Source organism: Embiotoca jacksoni, unplaced genomic scaffold (assembly GCF_022577435.1).
Source record: "Embiotoca jacksoni isolate LCO1_2020_lvr unplaced genomic scaffold, fEmbJac1.0.p SCAF_14, whole genome shotgun sequence".
Classification (NCBI taxonomy): domain Eukaryota; kingdom Metazoa; phylum Chordata; class Actinopteri; family Embiotocidae; genus Embiotoca; species Embiotoca jacksoni.
The window spans coordinates 5,812,846-5,832,418 of NW_027185274.1; the positions used below are offsets into that span (position 1 = coordinate 5,812,846).

Consider the following 19,573-nt stretch of genomic DNA (forward strand, 5'->3'; position numbering starts at 1 on the left):
TTAGATATTAAGCCAATAAAAGCAGTATGTTTGGGGTCGTGTCTGTTTGATTGACAGGCCTGTGGTGCAGTCAGGTTGTGCTATGGGTGGGCGGGGCATCGTTTCCTCGGATCCACCGATCGCTTCCCCGTAGCTCGTCCAAATATGGTCACTTCTGGCTCTAAAATAGCAAGATGGCGACGGCTAAAACACCATACTCGAGTATTCATAACGGCAGTTCACAAACCAATGGGTGAAATCACAGACTGTATGTAAAAGTGGACGTATATTGCGGCTCTAAAAACTGAAGCCGATGCAGAAGTATCTTAAGATGCAATACCACCGGGTGCCGCTAGAGGGTGGCTCCAAAACGCCTTCAGCTCCACAGACTCTCATTCAACTTCTCTCATAAAATTTTGTCTATAAAATTTCTCCACAAGTTTTCTGTATCTCGTTCGGTAAATTCACGGATTCAGATTAGTGTTCTGGCCGTCCATCTGAAAATAATCGCATGATTATGTTGTTAACTTAAATAAATGAAAGCAATGGTAACATATATTTACTAATGTATGCAAACTTGCTCCAGTGGTTAGACAACCTTAGGAACGAACCACAACTTAACCATATGCACATTCGTGTGTACTACGCATAGGTCGCTGAAGTATTTAAAGAAATAGCACCACAATCCTGCTTACAGGAAGAAGACATCTCTGACAGAGATGGACTCTGGATGGTCGTGTGCGTGCGCTTGGACCAGAGCGGAGAGAGAACATTTCAAAAGTAAAAAAAACAAACAAACACGTTTCATGTTTGCATATAGATGTATTAAACTTGACCTTTACATGACCAGAGAAACTTTCCTCCTTCATTCTCCACAGCAAAACATCCAACATTAAAAATAAGCAAGACACATTTTTGAGTGGAAGCAGACACTTAAACGCCACAAAGGTCAAATGAACCCAGAAACTGACCACTGTCCTACTCAATGATATTTAACATCAAGTATCACAATTTTGCATCACAGCTCTAAACATAACCTGGGTCTTGTGCCAAATGTGCTTCTTGAGTTTTGCCTGTAAACAGAGGAGAAAGCAGCAGCTGAAAAATACAACCGAGAATAGTAAATCAGGCCAAGTTGAAATCCATGCAAGGATGCCTCCGTATGAGATCAGCAAGAGCTCCTCAGTAAATATGAAGACGCTTAGTCAGCAGAGGAACTACTTAGACATGACTCAGCATCTCACCACCACTGCTTCAAATCCCACAGGTCTTCCTGAAAAGACCACGAGGTGCAGTTGCCTAAAATTGGAAGTGTTGACATAATCAACAAAAGGTTGAAGAAGGAAGTAGAGTAAGGCAAAAGTAAAGCAGGTAAAGAAAACTGTCCATCTTAAAACCATGACTAAAGTTACTTCTGTTTGTGAACACTACAATCGGGTGAAGGTCAGCTTGTTTGAGCTAAATCTTGTGTCCCGTGAGCATCCCAAGTTTTGATCCGATTTATGGGAAAGTGGCTGATCTGCACCCTCACGGGCCACCTATGAGCCGGGATAATGGTGAGGAGGGTGTTTTATCTAATCCTGGCAGGTTTAATACTATAATACATGATTTTCAGACTTTGGTTTCCTGCATGCAAAGATAACGAACGCATCTGCTGGACAAAACAACTTGAGCCAGTTTGTTTGCATTAAACGACTGCAACAACAAAGAATTTCCTACATTTATAATCTGATCCATTTTCCGTTTTTGCTAATGTTCAGCCATGTTTGGCTTTTAAACAAAGTATAATTTATTTTCCTAATGAGTAGGATTCGGGGGAAGCAGAAGGAGTTTTGGGAAGTTATGGCTTATTTATAAATGATATTGGAGTGGACATACTATGATTGGATCAGCATGTGCAGTTTCTGTGGGTTTCCACAAGAAAGTGGACAGGAAAACTAATATTGCACTTCCAATGAATCTGAGTTAATGATGATCTATAGTTTCTCTGAAACTTCAAAGGCTGATATCATGTATAAATTAACAACATATCTCCCAGTGTGTTCAAGTATTCTGGTTGGCAGTCGAGCCTGGAAAATATAGACCAAGTGCTTCTAAAAAAAAAAAGCCTGAATCATTGGATTTTACATGAAAATTTTAGCAAATAAAATGGAAAATGTTATATTGTTAGAAATATGATGATTTTGAACTTGCTTCATACAAGACAGAGTTCTCACTTTATTACAGTATTAGATCATTTACTAAATCTTTTCCGGCAATCAACATGATTCTGATGAGCTGGTCAGCGAATCTAAAGCCTCCTTTGAGCCAAAACACAAAGCAGGAATAGTCACTTTTCTTGCACAGTTAAAACTTTAGGCTGTGACTTTATAGTTATGTTTTCATCCAAATAAAATTTGTCCTGTGTCTATTTTATCAAACTTGATCCTCTTGCAGGTCTTGATTCAGTGTCTACATACTGGTAGAGGTGTCACTTTAATGTTGTCTGTTTTAAAGCCAACCCTCTTCTTGTCTTTATTGTATTTTATTAGTACTCTACCCAGGAGTTCTTCTGATAAAAGAGGCAGGATACATTTGGCCGTGTTTTGTGGACACACACACACAGAAACTTCTGTTGTTTTAAGAGCTCTTCATGGTGACAGAAATAGGAAGGCGGGCCACTGGGTTATGTGTGTGAGAGTGTGTGTGTGTGTGTGTGTGTGTGTGTGGTCTCCTTCCCACTCTGTTGCTAAATATTGAAGCTGAGTGTAGGGTGGGCTTGACTCCTGTGAGAAGAACTTTTACCAACAACCTGCACTTATGTAGCAAAACAAACACAGACACACACGACACTATCATCCTGACATAAAAAAAAAAAACATTAATTTGTCACGTGCATTAATTTATGAATTCACATGTGACCACATGACACACATATTTACAACAGGGACCATGTAGAAAATACATTAATCTCAAATAGAGAAAAGAGGCTTTGTGTTAATTTCCATCTTCAGTTCCTGGTGATTGTGAAACATGTATTTTGCACATTGGAAATGTGGTTTTGAAACATTTTCATTCTTTAATGTGTAAAAACCCACATAGATTCCCATGTTAGAACTTGGCCACGTCTTTTCCCTATGACTTAGACTTTCGACTTTATTAATCCCACTGTGGGGAAATTTTGTAATATGCTATAATATGGTGCAACATGTGCAAAACATGGGAAACTTGTGTGTTTTTTCTGTAAGTGCACATTCCCCATCTATATCAACCGATGAGACTACAGTCAGTCATTGTATCTGGTATGCGTGTGTATGTTCGTAACAGTTTGAACCAGGAAATACCACAGCAGCTTTGTTGGTTTAATAAGAAAATAGTCTTTTCCATGCCTTAAACGTGTGCAGGTGACAGAATAGAATAAGAACATATTTTTATGGAGGCTTTCTTTTTTGTTGTCGTCATACATGTCTGTTGCTTGTTTAGTCTCTGTGATGCGTGTTAATTTTGCTTGGTAAGTCCTGACGGAGATGTGTGGGTAGTGAGGCGGAGTGCAGTCTACTCACCCAGTCCTAAGCACGATACTCGGAGTCCTGACTTTCCGAGGTTCCTGCATAAACACAGAAAAAGGAGTCAGAGCTCTTTTTCATGCCCATACACCTCTTAAAAAAAAAAAAAAAACACAGATCAGTAATCTGGATCATGTTCGGTGACATGTTGACGATATTAAAACAATAAGACTCAGCTATCAGTGTAACCGATGACATTTCATTTTTTACAAGAGCCTGGATGTGGGTTTGACTCAGAAAATCTCATGACAGCTTGACAGCACGGCTCTCTGCCTGATTTCTCCATGGTGGGAAATTGAAACGCACCTTCCCAGCCCTCAAAGTAGGTGTTCTGACTCCGTCAACCTCCAACCATGACTAAAAAGACGCGTGTATGTATGTGACAGGAAGCCTCAGAGTCGACTGAAATATTACAACAAAGGGCAGATAACTATTTCAATCAGCAGGTGAAAATCAGTTATTAATGCCAGAATAATGCAGAGAGAAACGTGAAGAAAAGCAGATAAGTAGACAAAATTTAAAAAAAACATGAATCTACGACACAAAAGATTATTAGTATTAGGATATTAGGACACAAGAAAGATGTAACTATGGGATGTGAGTGTGTGTACCATTACTCAGTGCATCTTATTAGCTTGCTGATAGCCTCATTATCTGTTTCATTGACACCACACACATCTATTCATGTGTATTCATGCACTGCATTAGAAGCCTGTCTAGCATGTATAAAACATGGATGTAAACTGCCGGTGGTGGTCTACAACTGTGAGATGATGAATTAATTTATTGAACAGGTTAAAAAACAAGATTTACTTGACAATGAGAACAGTTCCACTCTCAGATTAGAGTTTTACAGCAGAGGTTGTCCTTCCTGTCTGTTCCAGTACTGTGGCTATCTGTGCCATGTCCAATCAACCTTGAGGAACATTTATTGACCTGTCATATCAGTTTACTGTGAAAGCCTCCAACGGACTGATGACTACACACACACACACACACACACACACACACACACACACACACACACACACACAATTTTAAAAGTTTTGAGCAGGTGCAAAGCGAAAATCGCTGCGCCAATTCATCAGCATGTAGGCAGCCCATGTGGAACACTTTCTGGCGAAGGAGTTTATAAAATGTTACGTTGACACTTTTCTTCTTGCTCAAGCACCTTATTTAGCGAGGAGAATTAAAATCCAAACCATCGTTTTTATTTATACACTTTACAATCATATCTTTAATGCACTTTAAGAAATTAAGAAACCAGTATGAGGTCACAAAGAGTATGGCTTGAATAAAAGAATTACTTATGGTACAGGTTTGTGCAACTCAAAAAAGCACAGATTTTTATAAGGACATTGAAAATGCGGAAAACTGGAGATCCATTTGTGGCATTCTGGAAATAGAAAAATGTGTACCCATGGAACAGATATATTTATTGGAAAAACAGACTAACAAAAAACAGGTTCATCACGTGTGCTGATGAACCCGCTGATCCTCAAGTCCCCGTAGATAGGTTTCTAATCTCAGTATAAAAAAATAAAGCAGACTCATTCAGTTTGGGAACTCAATTATAAAGCAATTTTGACTGAAAATGAGAGTATAGAGATTGCTTTTAAATTCATGCACGGCCTCAAACCAGATTTACAGGCTCAGCCCTGTTTATTGATTGAACAGTACACTATTCATAGGTTTCAGCAATCTTTCATTTTTGCTAACCTGTCAAAACCATTCAAGTTATTCATTGATGATGTGACCTAAGTATCAGAATATTCAATTGGGCATCAAAATAAAGTCAAACTTTAAAGGATAATCAACGTTTGTGGGCAAGGTGCTCTTGAAGAACAAGTTACTGTTGTTCTGCAATAAACGGCAACAACAGTCTGTAATGAAAGGATGTGGTTCACGTGTTATTTCGTATGCATGCATCACACTTGTTACATCATGTTTCTGGGTTTGATTTTTATACTGCTGCTGTATTTGTGGAATTTATATGTTCTCCTCTTATTTGCAGTGTTTTCCAAGGTAACCCATACTTCCCTCATAGTGTAGCTACTATGGAAGCTGCTTGAAGACTGTAAGCTGACCTCAAGACTAATACTATGTTTAATCTGTGACTGGTGAAAGACAGCAACGCGCCCCAGACAGGTTTTCAGCCTAACATCAACAGGAGCAGGCCTCAGCCCTCCCAGTGACCCTGAACAGGAATGAGCAGGTAAAAAAAAAAGTATGAATATAAGTTATGTAAAGTAGCTTCCATCTGACAGAAAGGACAAGGACTTTTTTTTAAAGTCTAAAAGATAAGGCCTTTAGTTGGGGAGGATCTTTTGAATTTAGATCATGGAGTGGAGGTGCTGAGTCAGGCAGTGGATGCCCCCGCTGGTGATTAATGATGAGGCTGCTGTTTCCCGGCCACGACCATGAAAGATGGCGATACAGGTGCACTCTATTTCAGGTCCAAACAGACAGACTTGTCTGGAGCCGGGACAGATCACAGACAGATCCCCCAACAAAGCAAAAAACTGGCCACTGTGATGAGTCATAAGTTCAACACCAATTTACTTAGACCCAACAGCAAATCGTCATGGGTTATGTTTGGATTAGAGACGTTTTCATGGCCGGAGCTCTGGCACACAGCCCGGCAACCCTGCAGTATAGAGAACAACGTCTGCTGGCTTGATAAGCTCAACAGAAAAGTCTGTCAGCTCATTTGTGAAAGCAGCCGATTATGACAAATAATCGCATTTCCGTGGTAAGTGACCTCTTGAGGACGGGTTAGACAGACTGAGTCATTTCAGCAAATGCCATGAAAACAATAGACTGCGGACGGAAAATGTTCTGATAGAGATTCACCGAATTGTGGTTATCGAGCACAAAGATATATAATGGAGGCAGGATATTTAAGAGTTAAAAAATAAAACTGTTGTTCAAAATGACATCAGTGCACTGAAACAGGGAACTTCACTAGGATTGTAATAAATTAGAAATAACTATAAATTCAGAAATGGAAACATTTCTAAATTACTCCAAGCTCATTTTTTACATTATGTCCTATTTCAGACAACACATCCACAGTTGTATTTGTGATACATCCAATATCAGACAGTTAAAAAAAAAAAATGGCCAAATGATCAATCGTCTGGGCGCTACAAAACATACTTTGTTCACTTACAAGTGAAAAATGTTGACAGGAACAAAGGAAGTACGTCAGGTGGCCTCGTCATGGTGCCACAAAGTCCACATAGTGAGAAGGTCGGCTGGATGGACGGGTTGGTTGATAAAACATTGGACTTACATGGTGGACTGCTGCTTGTTTTTACTATCAAACTGATGTTCAATGTTGTCTTTGCTTTTCCAAACCTTTCCAATGATTTTAACAGTTTACTTGTGGCACATCTCCTGCCACTGGTACCTCAGTGTATTTTTTATAGTCATTTAGATTGGACAACCTGTTGCTTCCAAACATTAATGAACCAAACAATTGGAATCACATGACATCCTTCCTCTTAAAACAAGGAGCAGATTCACAAACTAAATTTTAAGCTCATCTGTCCCTGCAAACTTACATGAATGTACTGCTTGTGGGGTTATAGATGAAAAGAGTGGAGATGAAATAACCTTCAGGGAGGCCTGAGTGTTTGCACCCGGCTATACTTTCTCACCGCATTTTTTTCCCTCCAATACCAATTAAAGTAATAAAAAAAGGAATTTTCCTCAGATCAGCCTGGTTGGCCCGTATACTGCTGAGCCTACACAACACATCCCCTCATTCAGCTGTCAGAGGGTGAGATGGGTGAACACACGGCAGGAAAGAGGATAATTGCTGAGATGGAGAGGATGATTGAAAGAAGAAGAAGAAAATAAGATTTCCCCACTTGGGAGATAAAGTGATTGTCTCCCCCATTTAAAACCCATTTTATAGATATGCATAACCACACATAAATACCCCCAGTGAACACACACACACACACACGCACACACACACACACTCACAATACAGCCATCCTCGCCCATCAAATATTTATTGAAATATGAACCCCCGCAGCCTCTTTTCCAAACAGCTCTACCATAACAAGCCTTCCCCATCAATGAGCCTATTCATCTCCACTTAAATATGTCTGCAGTTGCCTGATGGACAGTAATGACTTTCTCTAATACCCGCGGAACAATGGCAATATTATCCTTTCTCTTTATCTGCCTGAACACTCTGTGTGCGTCTCTCCTGCATGTCAACAGTCATCACCACAGATATGTCACTGATTCGCCCAGTTCCTCCTCCGCTGCATTAGTGAGGGACGCTATATTCAGTGGAAATTAAAAAAAAACAAAGCTTTGACTCTGCATTTTTAACAAGATTAGTTTTTACTGCACAGTTGGGTGTCGAGAAGGAATGCTCTAAATGCAGCAAACGGCTTTAATGTTAAGATCTGCGGTGACGTATATTCTTTTTGCTGCATGTACTCATCACATAATGAGAATAATAACGACTCATTTACTTTGATGGAAGTAAAAGATCAGAGCTGCTGTGTTTTTAAAAGCTCTGGAAATTAATTTGGTGTTTTAAAACTCCTCTCAACATTTTGTTACTCCAACTTGTTCTCATGATCGTGTATTTATTTTTAAAAGTATTTCCCTTTTTGTTTGGATCTTATGTACAACTGTGATGCACCTGGTGGCGGCACTCATTTAAACCCCAAAAGAATAGAGCTCTGCACATTAGATTTTGAGGATACTTGATACAGAAATACCGAATTTTGTGCCTTTTGGCTGCCGTTGTAACTAAATGATGGTCAACAATTTGGCCCTAGCTGTGCTTTCTATAATGATTCTGTGGCCTCCAGAGGGATTAGATTCACATTTGTAACCGTTAGGAAAATGAAAACCAAATTGTTGTTTATGGTAAAACAGTTATAAGCCACAAGAGAGCACCTGACACACTTCTCCATCGAGTGTAAAACACTGTGAGAGAGAGGGGGAGACGGAGAGACAGTAAGGAGGAGGCGTGGGTGCCGGCCTCAGGCCACCTGAGCTCCACATAAAGTAGGTTACAATGTTACAATAATCACCCAAATTCGGCCATCACACTCTGTATCTCTGTGGCATCTCTGTATGAGACAGTAACAGTTACCTCACTGCTTGTCACGATGTAACTGCGTTTGACAAGTGGTTTAAATTCTGTTATTTTCTCTTTAAAATGCATACTTGAAGATACTACAGTGATATAAATCAACTCTATTGCGTGTAAATTTCCTGCACTTGCCAACAACCTCACGTCGACCCTGCGACTCATTTTGTAAACTGATTTGCTTTGTCTTTAATCGTCTTCAGTTCTCTGTCACACATGCACACCAACATAAGGCATTATATTTACAGAACATATTCAATTAAAAAGGAAAAGCAAATAAAATTGCTTTACATTAAAGTGACTTGTAAGCGCAGTTAGTTGCTGTGTCTTTGTGTAGCATTATTGTTTTTTGGAGAGCATATTACCAGTGGAGAAAAATCTGTTTGAACTACATAAACTAAAACCATGTCGCTCTGTGAATAATTCAAAAGTATGCAGTGACATTGTAGCCAGCATGTGTTTTGTCCCGCTGCTGCTCTACAACCAACCATCCCATCCTTTCACTTCCTTTGTAGCTCCCACTTACACGCCATCATCTTTGAAAACATGAAAACTATTCTCATCATTTCTACTGACCGTGTCCATCCTCACAATTACATTTTCAACTTTAGTGGGTCTGATTTTCTGTTGTTCTGTTTCTCGTTCACTTTTTGTGTCATGGCTGGTGCTGACTTGTTTTTAGTGTGTTTTCTTCATCCTCAACCACACACTCCTCAACACAACTTTGCTGACTTGGCATCACCAGCAGAAATAACTGGGCCATGTCCTGTTAAAGGTCTGATCATGTGACAGGGATGTAGAAAGGAAGAGACAGTGGAAAGCCATTGTATTCCACACTGATGTTTGTATAACATACACATTTACAATTAGTGACAGCAAATTTTATATATTTGCATAAAATAAATTTGCAATGCTAATGACTTCACTTGAGAGGCAAATAGAGCCATCTGCAGATAATTATCATTTTATATGAACTAATTATCTTTCCATATTTAATTGACTGAGTAATTAACACAGGGAAGCCACTGATTGATGAACAAAACCTAAAAAGGAAAACAGATCTGCTGAGATGTCAAGTGTGAAAGACTTCAACTGGGAAAAACAGAAAATTCTGCAATCTTCAAGTAGATGTCACAAGTTAGTGACATCTAATTGGTTGTTGTGCAAGCTTTAATTCAAATCTGTCAACTGCATGGTGGTGTAAAAGATGAAGGAAAGAATGAAACAACAAAAAAACAAAAGGAAGCAAAGAAAGTAGTCAGACACTGATAAACTGCACTGCAGGGAGGCACACAACAAATACTGAACTGGTGGCAAACAGTGAATACAAGCTTGTATACAGTGATTAATGATGTGCCAATTAAAATATAAATTTTAATTAAGTGTGGCAAATGAGAGTTTTGAAGATGGATGGATGGATTGATGAGATACACAGATGCAAAGTAAGTGTTCAGTCCAGGTGCCGGCAGCAAACCATGCTTGAAGACATTTTCGTTCACTTTGTTAGCACCTGCAAGATTTATCACTTGAACTGCAGGAGCAATACAACAACCACACAATTCCCATATAATAGCAATAGATAAGAGAGAATAGATTATAGGGGATGATGATGATGATGATGATGACGACGATCTTGCCCTGTTCTTTCCATGATTCTCTCCCTCTCACACACACACACACACACACACACACAAATACAAACACGTACATACACACACACACACACTTGCTTCAGTTTCACTGCAGTTTGCTCGTGCTTCTTGTGTTCTTTAAATGTGAATGTACTCTGAGTGTGCGTGCATATTTGAGAGGATGCAGAAACTAAAGAAAATACAGTCTGACATTTCAATGACTTTGTGTAACAAATTACAAAATCAATGTAATGAAAGATCAAAACATATGCTGCACTTAACCGGTTTGAATATGTCTTGGGTTGGATTAAAAGTGTAGTATTTTAGCAAATGCACACAAAGCAAAGGTCAGAGTAATAGTGGTGCACTGCACTGTAGCGCCGGCTCGGAGCGAACAGTTTGAGTTCAAATGGGCTCTAAAGGCTTCATGACCTTTCCTCTCCTTCCTGTCATTAATTCTCACACTTCCGTTATGTTCAATTCAATTGTTTTTAAAGAGAGACAAATCGCAACACAGCAGCCTATTTCAGGACATTTGACATGGTAAAGTACTTACAACATTAGTCAAAGGAATCTAACGATTCAACAATTTCCACATGAGCGGCTGGGAAGGAAAAACTCCCTTTTAACAGGAACAAACCTCCAACAGAACCAGAGGTGTGTGTGGGGGGGGGGGGGGGGGGCTATCTGCCTCGGCTGGTTGGGGTGAGCAAAGAGAGAAAAGAACAGCATAGAGATCCAAGACAATGAACTGTTGGTGGGGACAGTAAACACAGACCAGTAAACATGCTGCTGTGTGGACGTGTACAACTTGTGTTCAGAGTCTGGTGCTCGCTGCACACAGCTGCAGCTTCCTCGGCCACCGCAGTTTGAAAATACTGTCGGTCGGTGGTCCCGTCCTTTCTGCTACGTAGCCGTGATGGTGACCACTGAGTGTCATTGGTGCTCATAGTGCACTGCATGTTGCCATACTTGCAAAATAGCAGCTGTATTTATTAAATAAATAAGATATATATATAACAACACAACAACACACATATATATATAAAAGATAAAAAAAATAGTATGTATGAACGCAGGCATGAAATTTGAGACACATCCTAAAATTGATGATGATGATGACTAAGCTAACTCTCTCTCTCTCTCTGTCTCTCTCTCTCAGCTGTAATATGTTTTCATAATGTTTGAGATACAAAAAAGTGGATGTGTTACTACGGCAACTACAGTGTCCTGTAGATGAACAAAATCACCTAAACAATCATAGTTTAGTCACACTGTATTTCTTTCCTTTTTGCCAACAAATCCCTTGAAAAAACAAAAACAATTAATCTAAAAAAACTTGTTTTTTTTTTTAAAAATTGATACACAAACATTCACTGTTTAAGTACTCATCGGGCATAAATATGTATACTAGCTGAAAATAGTTCACAGCAAACACACCAGTTATCCCTAAGTAACTGACTGACTGATTAAGTGAGTGAATAAATAGTGCACATGGTATTAGGGGGAAAAAAATTTTTTTTTTTTTTTTCAAGTTACTTGTTTTCGACTTGTTGAGTTAAAAAAGTCAGACCGTACTGACAGAGGGACTCATTTATTGCAGGTTTTGGTCTTTTCATGACATTCAAAGAAAATTCTTCACTCCTCATCTCTGTAATGTTCTGAAAGCTGCAGCTTTTATCTATTATTTGGGTATTATCATTCCCTTTTCATCCAGTGCTTCAGAGACTTTGCCTGCTATATTTCAATACAAAACAAAGTGATGATAAAATCACAGCCATCATTCTTAAAAAAAAAAATCAGTGTTTGCGTGCGGCCGTGTAAACGTGCCCATGCAGTCATGCACGCTCGCATGCATAAATACGTGAATACATTTTTGTACATGCGTGGGCACACGCTCAGCTATACGCATCAGCTTGCATGTCGTGCCTGTATGTGGATTTACCCGTGCGTCCATATAAACTAAACTGGTTGTATGAACTAAGGACCAATCTCAGCAGTGGGGCTATTTCATGCCTATCAAAGCCTGAACACCGAGTGGGTGTAAAGGGGGGTGCGGGGAAGGAGGGTGAGGGGGATGGGGGGGGGTGTTCAGGAGTGGCGGGAGGAGCTCTCAAAGCCCACATCCAGGCAGAGTAATGCAGCAGCCTGTATACGGGAGTAATATAAAAGCTGTCAGCTAGCAAGTGGGCTGAGATAACACTGCCAACGGGACCGGCAGGAAGCACACTTTCAGCCAATCAGTCTTTTGACACCTTCACGTTTGCCTCAGCAACATAAACCGTGACGGGAGCAGTGACTGGAGTACGGAGAGATTTGTGACGGTGCCTGTGTGCATATATGCGCGCGTGTGTGTCAATTGGCATTTCATCATGCAAAAATGCATTGCTGTGTTTGTACCTATTCTGTGCTGCAAATGCTGAATGCCGCACGCATTAATCATCACGTGTAGAGACGTACTGTAAATAACGTGTTAAAGTGCTCATAATTACCTAAAATTTGATTTAAGAAAAAGAACTCAACACCTCCTGTCATATGAAACAATGAACGTCCCGACAGAAATACAGACATGAGGAGTGAGTTCAGCTCGCTGAACAAGAAGACAATAAAGAAGCTACAGCGTTACTGAGCCTTCATGGTAAAAAAAACAAACCATCAGGATCCATAATGAATCATTAAGTCCACTTCCATCTGTTCAGCTCTGTTTCAACAGGATTACAGTCCTGGTGGTGCAATTTTCATGACAAATACACACACACAAACATCTTGATTTTTCTCCTGAGGCAAATCTGCAGAAGTTAGATACTCAAAGTGTAAATGACCTACAATTAGCTTGATGCTCAGCAGAGGCAAGCTGATCTCGTACAATATTTGCACACATGCAATGGTGTCACCGGAGTACAGTAGCTCATGGAGGTAACCGCAGAAATGAAAAGTGGCTGGGTGGATTTTAAACCTGCTAAAGAGGATTCCAATGCATTCATCTCTCTGGATACATCTGCAGGCAGCATCACTGTGTGCACATGTTACAGGCACAGCTGAATAGGACACGACCAAGCACAACCCTAATGTGTGCCTGCAGTGACTCAAGAGCGGCTGCGTGGGCTAAAGAGCCTCACATTTCAGGCCTGAATCATTCTGCCAAAGTCTCTGATCTATTTGTTGTTAAGTGGCTTTCCTGTTCAGCAACAGCAGAAACCTGACTGGTTTCCAAAAGGACGGCAATTTCCGCAAACCAGAGATCGGTGACACTACAGAGTCTCTTTTAGCAGACAGCCAGGTAATTCTGGTAGGCCGATTGTTTTTCCCTTTCTCCCTCTCTCTCTCTCTATAGTGACTATTGAACAAAGCTGATCATGGATCATCCTAAAAACCACCCGTTTCAATTTTCAGAGAGCATGAATGGAGACATCTCAAGAAACTGCCAAACACTATACTTGAGGGGGGAATTCTGCAGAAGGTTATGATATTGTTGTGGGGATGTGCAGCAATTTCAAGTGCAAACTCAGGACAGACTGCTGATGAAATTCTGACAAAGAAAACAATCTCTCTTTCTCTAAGCTGTGTTTGAAGAGCTCGTGACGGGAACATTTCGGTGCACAACGCTCGTCTCATAGAATTCTGTTGAAATATGGAAGTTTTAACACTCAGGGTCAAATGTGGCTTGAGGGTTAACTCCTCGAATATTACAGTAGCATAAAGTCTCAGGAGGCCAAAATTCATTGTATTTTTTCTGAACTTCTTAATATTTCAAGACACCAGCAGCAACTACATGAATTTGCATGCACTTACCAGATTCAACAAAGCACTGTTTCAGTTATACACTCTTGTGAATTAGCACAGAGCTCAGGTTTAATTTATCTTAACTTCAACTGTGGACCTAGATGATTCGGAGCCTGAAGGCAAAACAAAACAAATACCGAATGAGATACTTCGAGGATCTCACACTTTCCTTTAGTAAAGACTGCACCCACACAGACACACACACACCTTCTAGGCTCTACAGTTGTGATGCAATTTTGCATTAATTGTTATGAGATTCGGCACCATAAACATGATTATATGATAAAGGCCTCTTATGTTTTTCTGCTTTTGAATTGGTCTTGCGTCACAAAAACAGGGAAACTAGAAAATAATAAGAAAGAATGGATAGAAAAACAAAATCGACTGACCAACTAACCTTGATATTTTTTGAATAATGCCATTGAATAACGAAATAAAGAGGAAAAAAAATATTTCTATTTTTCTTTTCAGCTGTCGTTCAAGTGAGAAACTGCTGGTTTTCTCTCTATACATGGTGTGAGATTTTTGGTAAGAACTTCACTGTGTTAAAGGCTTTGAGATAACTTCTGTTGTGATTTGGAGCTACATAAACAAAACTGAATTGAAATTATGTCAGTGAGCTTTTACTTCAGTAAATATATTAATATAATACAAAAATATACTGTAAAACCTTACAGATTTCAGCAACAGCCTGTTACAGATTGACAAAGAGGAAGACCCAAATCCCTGACAGAGGAGGCAGTTTGAAGACGTATGGACACCAGGTAAACAAAACACAAAGGCCAACCTGGAGCAAAGTCAAAAACCCAAGTAAACAGCGAACTAAACAAAAAGAGCACGGCGAGCCTTCAGTTTTCAGGCTCCTATCCAAAGGAAACAGCTCTTGTTTGGTTTCGGGAGACAGACACCCTCTCTAACTCTGAGATTAGGTTGAAGACTTTATTTTGATAAAACTGACTCAGGTGACCTTGAGCCATCCCTTCAACAGTGCATAGACCATGTATGTATAGGTCAATATTGTCATTAACGTCATTAACTTTATGCCGCTCTTCTGTAGCTGTCCTTTCTCTCCCTTTAGGTGCATGTTTCTGCAGAGTCTGGCCCCACCAAATTGCAGTGTTTGTTTGTTTGTTTGTTTTCTCACTACGCTCTCCCCTCACCCCAACCAGACGAGGCAGATGGCCGCCCACCTCTGAGCCTGGTTTTATTGGAGATTTCTTCCGGTTAAAAGAAGTTTTTCATTCTGTCGCCAAATGCTGACTCACATGGAAGTTCAAACTGTTGGATTTCTCTTTATAAGAGAGTAAAGTGCCCTGCGATGACTTATGTTGTAATTTGGCACTATATAAATAAAAGAGAACTGAGAAAAAGTCAAATTAAATAAAGTCAACAAACACAGGAAAAAAAACAGGATCAATGGTAGGAAAGACTAACAGGGAGCAAAAACAAGGCTCTCCGCGCAAAAGAAAGCAATTACAAAGTGACACCCTAGTAGTGGTAGACTGAGTACATTTACTGACAGGGCTGATTGTAGAGTGGCTGCAGGTGAGCTACTTGGGGAAGTGGGAACAGGTGGGAAACTAGGGTTACGCTAAAAATGACTATAAATGTGAAAAGATGGATATTTTTGAACTGTTTAGTGCAGGTCGCAGGTGGTACATGTCATATGGTTATGCTGCTTAACAGTATGAACCAGAGGTTGGAGTCCTGCCATTTTCACTATATGAATTTTTGTCATCATCGTGAACGATATGATATGGCTTAGCCCTACTCGACAGTTGCCGTTTTCTTCAGGAGGGTCTCTGCAGCGACAAGACACACCCACTTCCCTGAACGACACCCACCCTAAGAAAACTTACCCCGAAACCCAAACCAGAGTGGATGTGTCATGTCGGAGGCATGTCGTGTACGGCAGATGGACCGCAAATAAACCCACTTGGTTTGCTGCCAGCGTCGTCATAACAGTAACGACTTAAGCAAACAGGTCACATCAGTAGTTTGCTCTCATTTAAGCATTTGCAAACAGGGTTCTGCCTTTTTATTTCATTGGGGGTTTTTTTAGTCCTATTTGCGCTTTATTTTAAATTTCATTGGGGTTTTTTCTAGTCCTATTTGCGCTTTATTTTAAATTTCATGTTTTTAATAGTGCATGTTGGCATTTTGTATCCCTGCAGTATTTTCTGTTATATAAATGGTTAAAAAATGTCCAAAATTTTGGTCACAACTTAATGACCAAGGAAAAATATGGGTCTTGAGGCTGGACCAGTAGAGAGTCTCTGCTCTGGAGAATTATTTGCACAGGATAAAGCTCTCAGCCTGGATGAGAAATGTACTGCTCTCTAATTACTTCCACTCACATGAACAGCAGGTCAGACAATCTGCTTGCATGACAAAAACATAATGTAATGTTACTTTACATGTCGGGCAAAATTAGCATTGCATTTAATCGTTATTTGTTGGCTGAACTCAAGCTGGTTGTTATAGATGTTTTGCTCCGCAGGATTTTAAAAATTAGAGCTACAGCAGATTCACATTGGATTAAAATTAAGGATGCCACTTGCAACATCCACCATCGTCATACTCAGAAAAACACTAATCTGGTTTAAAAAAGGATTAGCATGTCTTATTGCCTGAAGTTTTCTGCAACTAAATGAGAAATTAACAAGCTTCTGACAAAATAAACGTTCACACTGTGACAGAAATTATGTACGTAAAAAAAGGATAGAGGGGCGTATTCTCAAAAACCTATCCACCCACAAGTCTTGGTATATATACACATGCACAACCACCAGAGGAAACACAATCAGATGAGTTTAAATTTCAAGGGCTGCCAGCAGCAAGTAAAGACGTCATGTTAATGCAGGCAGACTGGGGTTCAGACAGTGACAAGGTTGCATTGAGCGTGAATACAATTTACAAATAAGGAGAAAAGATGGGGAAGTATGCCAGACCAACAGCTGTGAAATAAAACTCAACAGAACTTCCTGTCTGATGTCCAAAAATATGTCTCCCTGCTATTTCCACCTGAGCAGCATCTCTATTGTTGTGAAGGGAACCACAAGGTTGATGTGTTCCTGTGTGCTGCGACACGCTGCTGCGCCGCAGAGACACGGACAGGGACAGAAAGTTGGGGACAAACTGAGTGAGCAGCCAACTCACAGATACTGTATGTAACTGGTCTTGTCACCAAAAGATTGTAGGTTCAAATCCCTGAAGCAGCTGGGAAAATGCAAGTGAGGAAGTGAAGTGACTGTACAATATCTCCTCTCCCTCAATAACCACTGGCCAAAATGGCCTGGAGAAAGGTGTCGAATATATGAAGAAATGCACCCAGATATAATTAAATATTTTCTCCTTGATATTTCAACTGTAAATCATTGAATAAAGAGAGATCACAACAACAGACTATCAAGCAATAACACGAGACTTTGGTGATGCTGCTCATGTTGCTGTCCATTAGCAGCATGTTCAGCTAATCCTGATGGGTCATTAAATAGACTAATTAAGACTCCCATCAATAAAGGAGATTAATGCACGGGCGCACGGGCGCGCACGCACACACACACACACACACACACACACATTCACCCACCACACAGAGATATGTTTAAACACAAACAGGCACGCAGAGATGAATGCACACACATTTACACACAACAACCAAAAATCATCCAGAGTTGTCATCACAAACTAATTATGTTTGAAAGGAGTAAGACAATTATTCCGCACACATTTATTTCACTTTACTTTTGTAAAATTAAAACCAGGTTTAAATGACATGAAAGAGGTCAAATATACATGACAATTTAAACTGCAAAAGCAATCCACATTAGACAACACAACCTACTGTATGAAATGCCTGAAATCATCACATCTGAGACCATTCATCATGTAAGTAAAATATAAAATCCTTCAAATGTGGGACAATTTTATTTCACTGAAGTTATGGGTGGTAATAATCAGTTTATGTCTGCTAAATTAAAAATAGAGAGAGCTTTGACAATATTTAAATGGCTCCTGTACAGACAGAAAACTCATGAAATATCACTCGTCTATTAGGAATTGGTTGTTGAGGTGACATTACCATCATGTCATTGCAGAGGGATTAGTTTGTATTATAGTTATTGAGCCTGAGAATAATAGTGAGATAGTGAAATATAAACACACATATACACAATGGGAAATAAGCAGGAGATTCTTTTTTTTTTTTTTACATTTCTTATGGAAATTGGAATCTTTCAGATCATTTTGACTCGGTCTTGCGCCGTCTTGGTCTGGATCTTGACTTGATGTAGATAAACTCTGGTCTTGGTTATGAGTTGGTGTTGGTTTACATGGTCTCGACTACAACACTAAATTAGCATGATTGTACGATCATTTGCCACCTGTTGAAACTATGAACAGGTCAGTAATCAGTAGTTGTCACCTGAATTGTGGTAGAAATATTAGGCTTTGGCTCAAATTCCTACTGGAAACAAATGTGTGGTAACCCTGAAGGCCGATATCTTTGTGTGAAAGGCAATTTTACATCACTTCTATGTTGATGTCAAATGTACTTTTTGTGTCTGATGACACATCTGTATTTACATGTGCAGATTTTAGCAGCTGTACATTCAGTTTATGTGGTTTGAGCCAAGTATGGAAGACTTGTTTGTGCCCATGTGGACAAGATGAGCTTCAGTTCAGATTTTGTTGTACCTTCAGTTTTTCTTGTAATGCTTTTCTCGCTATCGCATGTCAACGTCCATCTCCTTCTAGCTGTAGAAACATAATGGTCATTTTCTCTGGCTGGCGTAATGATAGACCACAGTTGGTACATGGAAGAGGACTGGGGCTCGAGCTTTGAAATTAAACTAAAAAAGTTGAAGGCTCAAGAATTCAGCTGAATAGCTCCAAATCTCTGGTTCTTAACTTAATAACTGGTTCTTTATATGCCTGACCCAGAACAGACAAAACTATTTACCATGAGGGAGGAAATATAATTGCTGTGTCTTGGGGTAAACATGGACTGCAGATAATTAGATCTCACTTTCCCTCAGTACTTTCTCCCAAAAAAAAAAGAATATAACTAGAAATGTTGGACTTTTTAATAAACCATAACCAGGTTTAAGACTCTCTCTCCCCAAAGACACACTGACACTGTTGCAGCAAGCACATGCAAACAAAGTGTCAGTCAGATTAAAGGAGAGCATATTCAGTCTGATAGGCTGTGATATTGTTTAGGGGACTTTCATCATGAATAAAGCTGGAACGAAACTGGAACTACTTTGACACATTGAAATTCAATCCAAATACACACACACACACACACACACACACACACACACACACACACACCCTTACAGGCAACGACTCATCTTCACAGACCAAACACAAACAGTTATTTGAGAGGTGTTAAATTAATACACACGGGGACATTAGCAGACAAAATTTAGGGAGTAAAACATACATTTTTTACAAGCATACACACCCACTTCCAGCACAACACAGTACTGACACCTACACACAGT

General features: G+C 39.8%; 1 protein-coding gene across 2 annotated transcripts in view; it reads right to left on the reverse strand.

The window, feature by feature from the left end:
* Positions 1–19,573, reverse strand: part of kcnab1a (potassium voltage-gated channel subfamily A regulatory beta subunit 1a) — a 104,091-nt gene that overhangs the window by 33,432 nt on the left and 51,086 nt on the right. For both annotated transcript variants that reach the window (XM_069147592.1, XM_069147591.1), the window contains exon 2: positions 3,522–3,565. In XM_069147592.1, the coding sequence (XP_069003693.1) occupies positions 3,522–3,565 (44 nt within the window). The remainder of the gene's footprint in view (positions 1–3,521; positions 3,566–19,573) is intronic.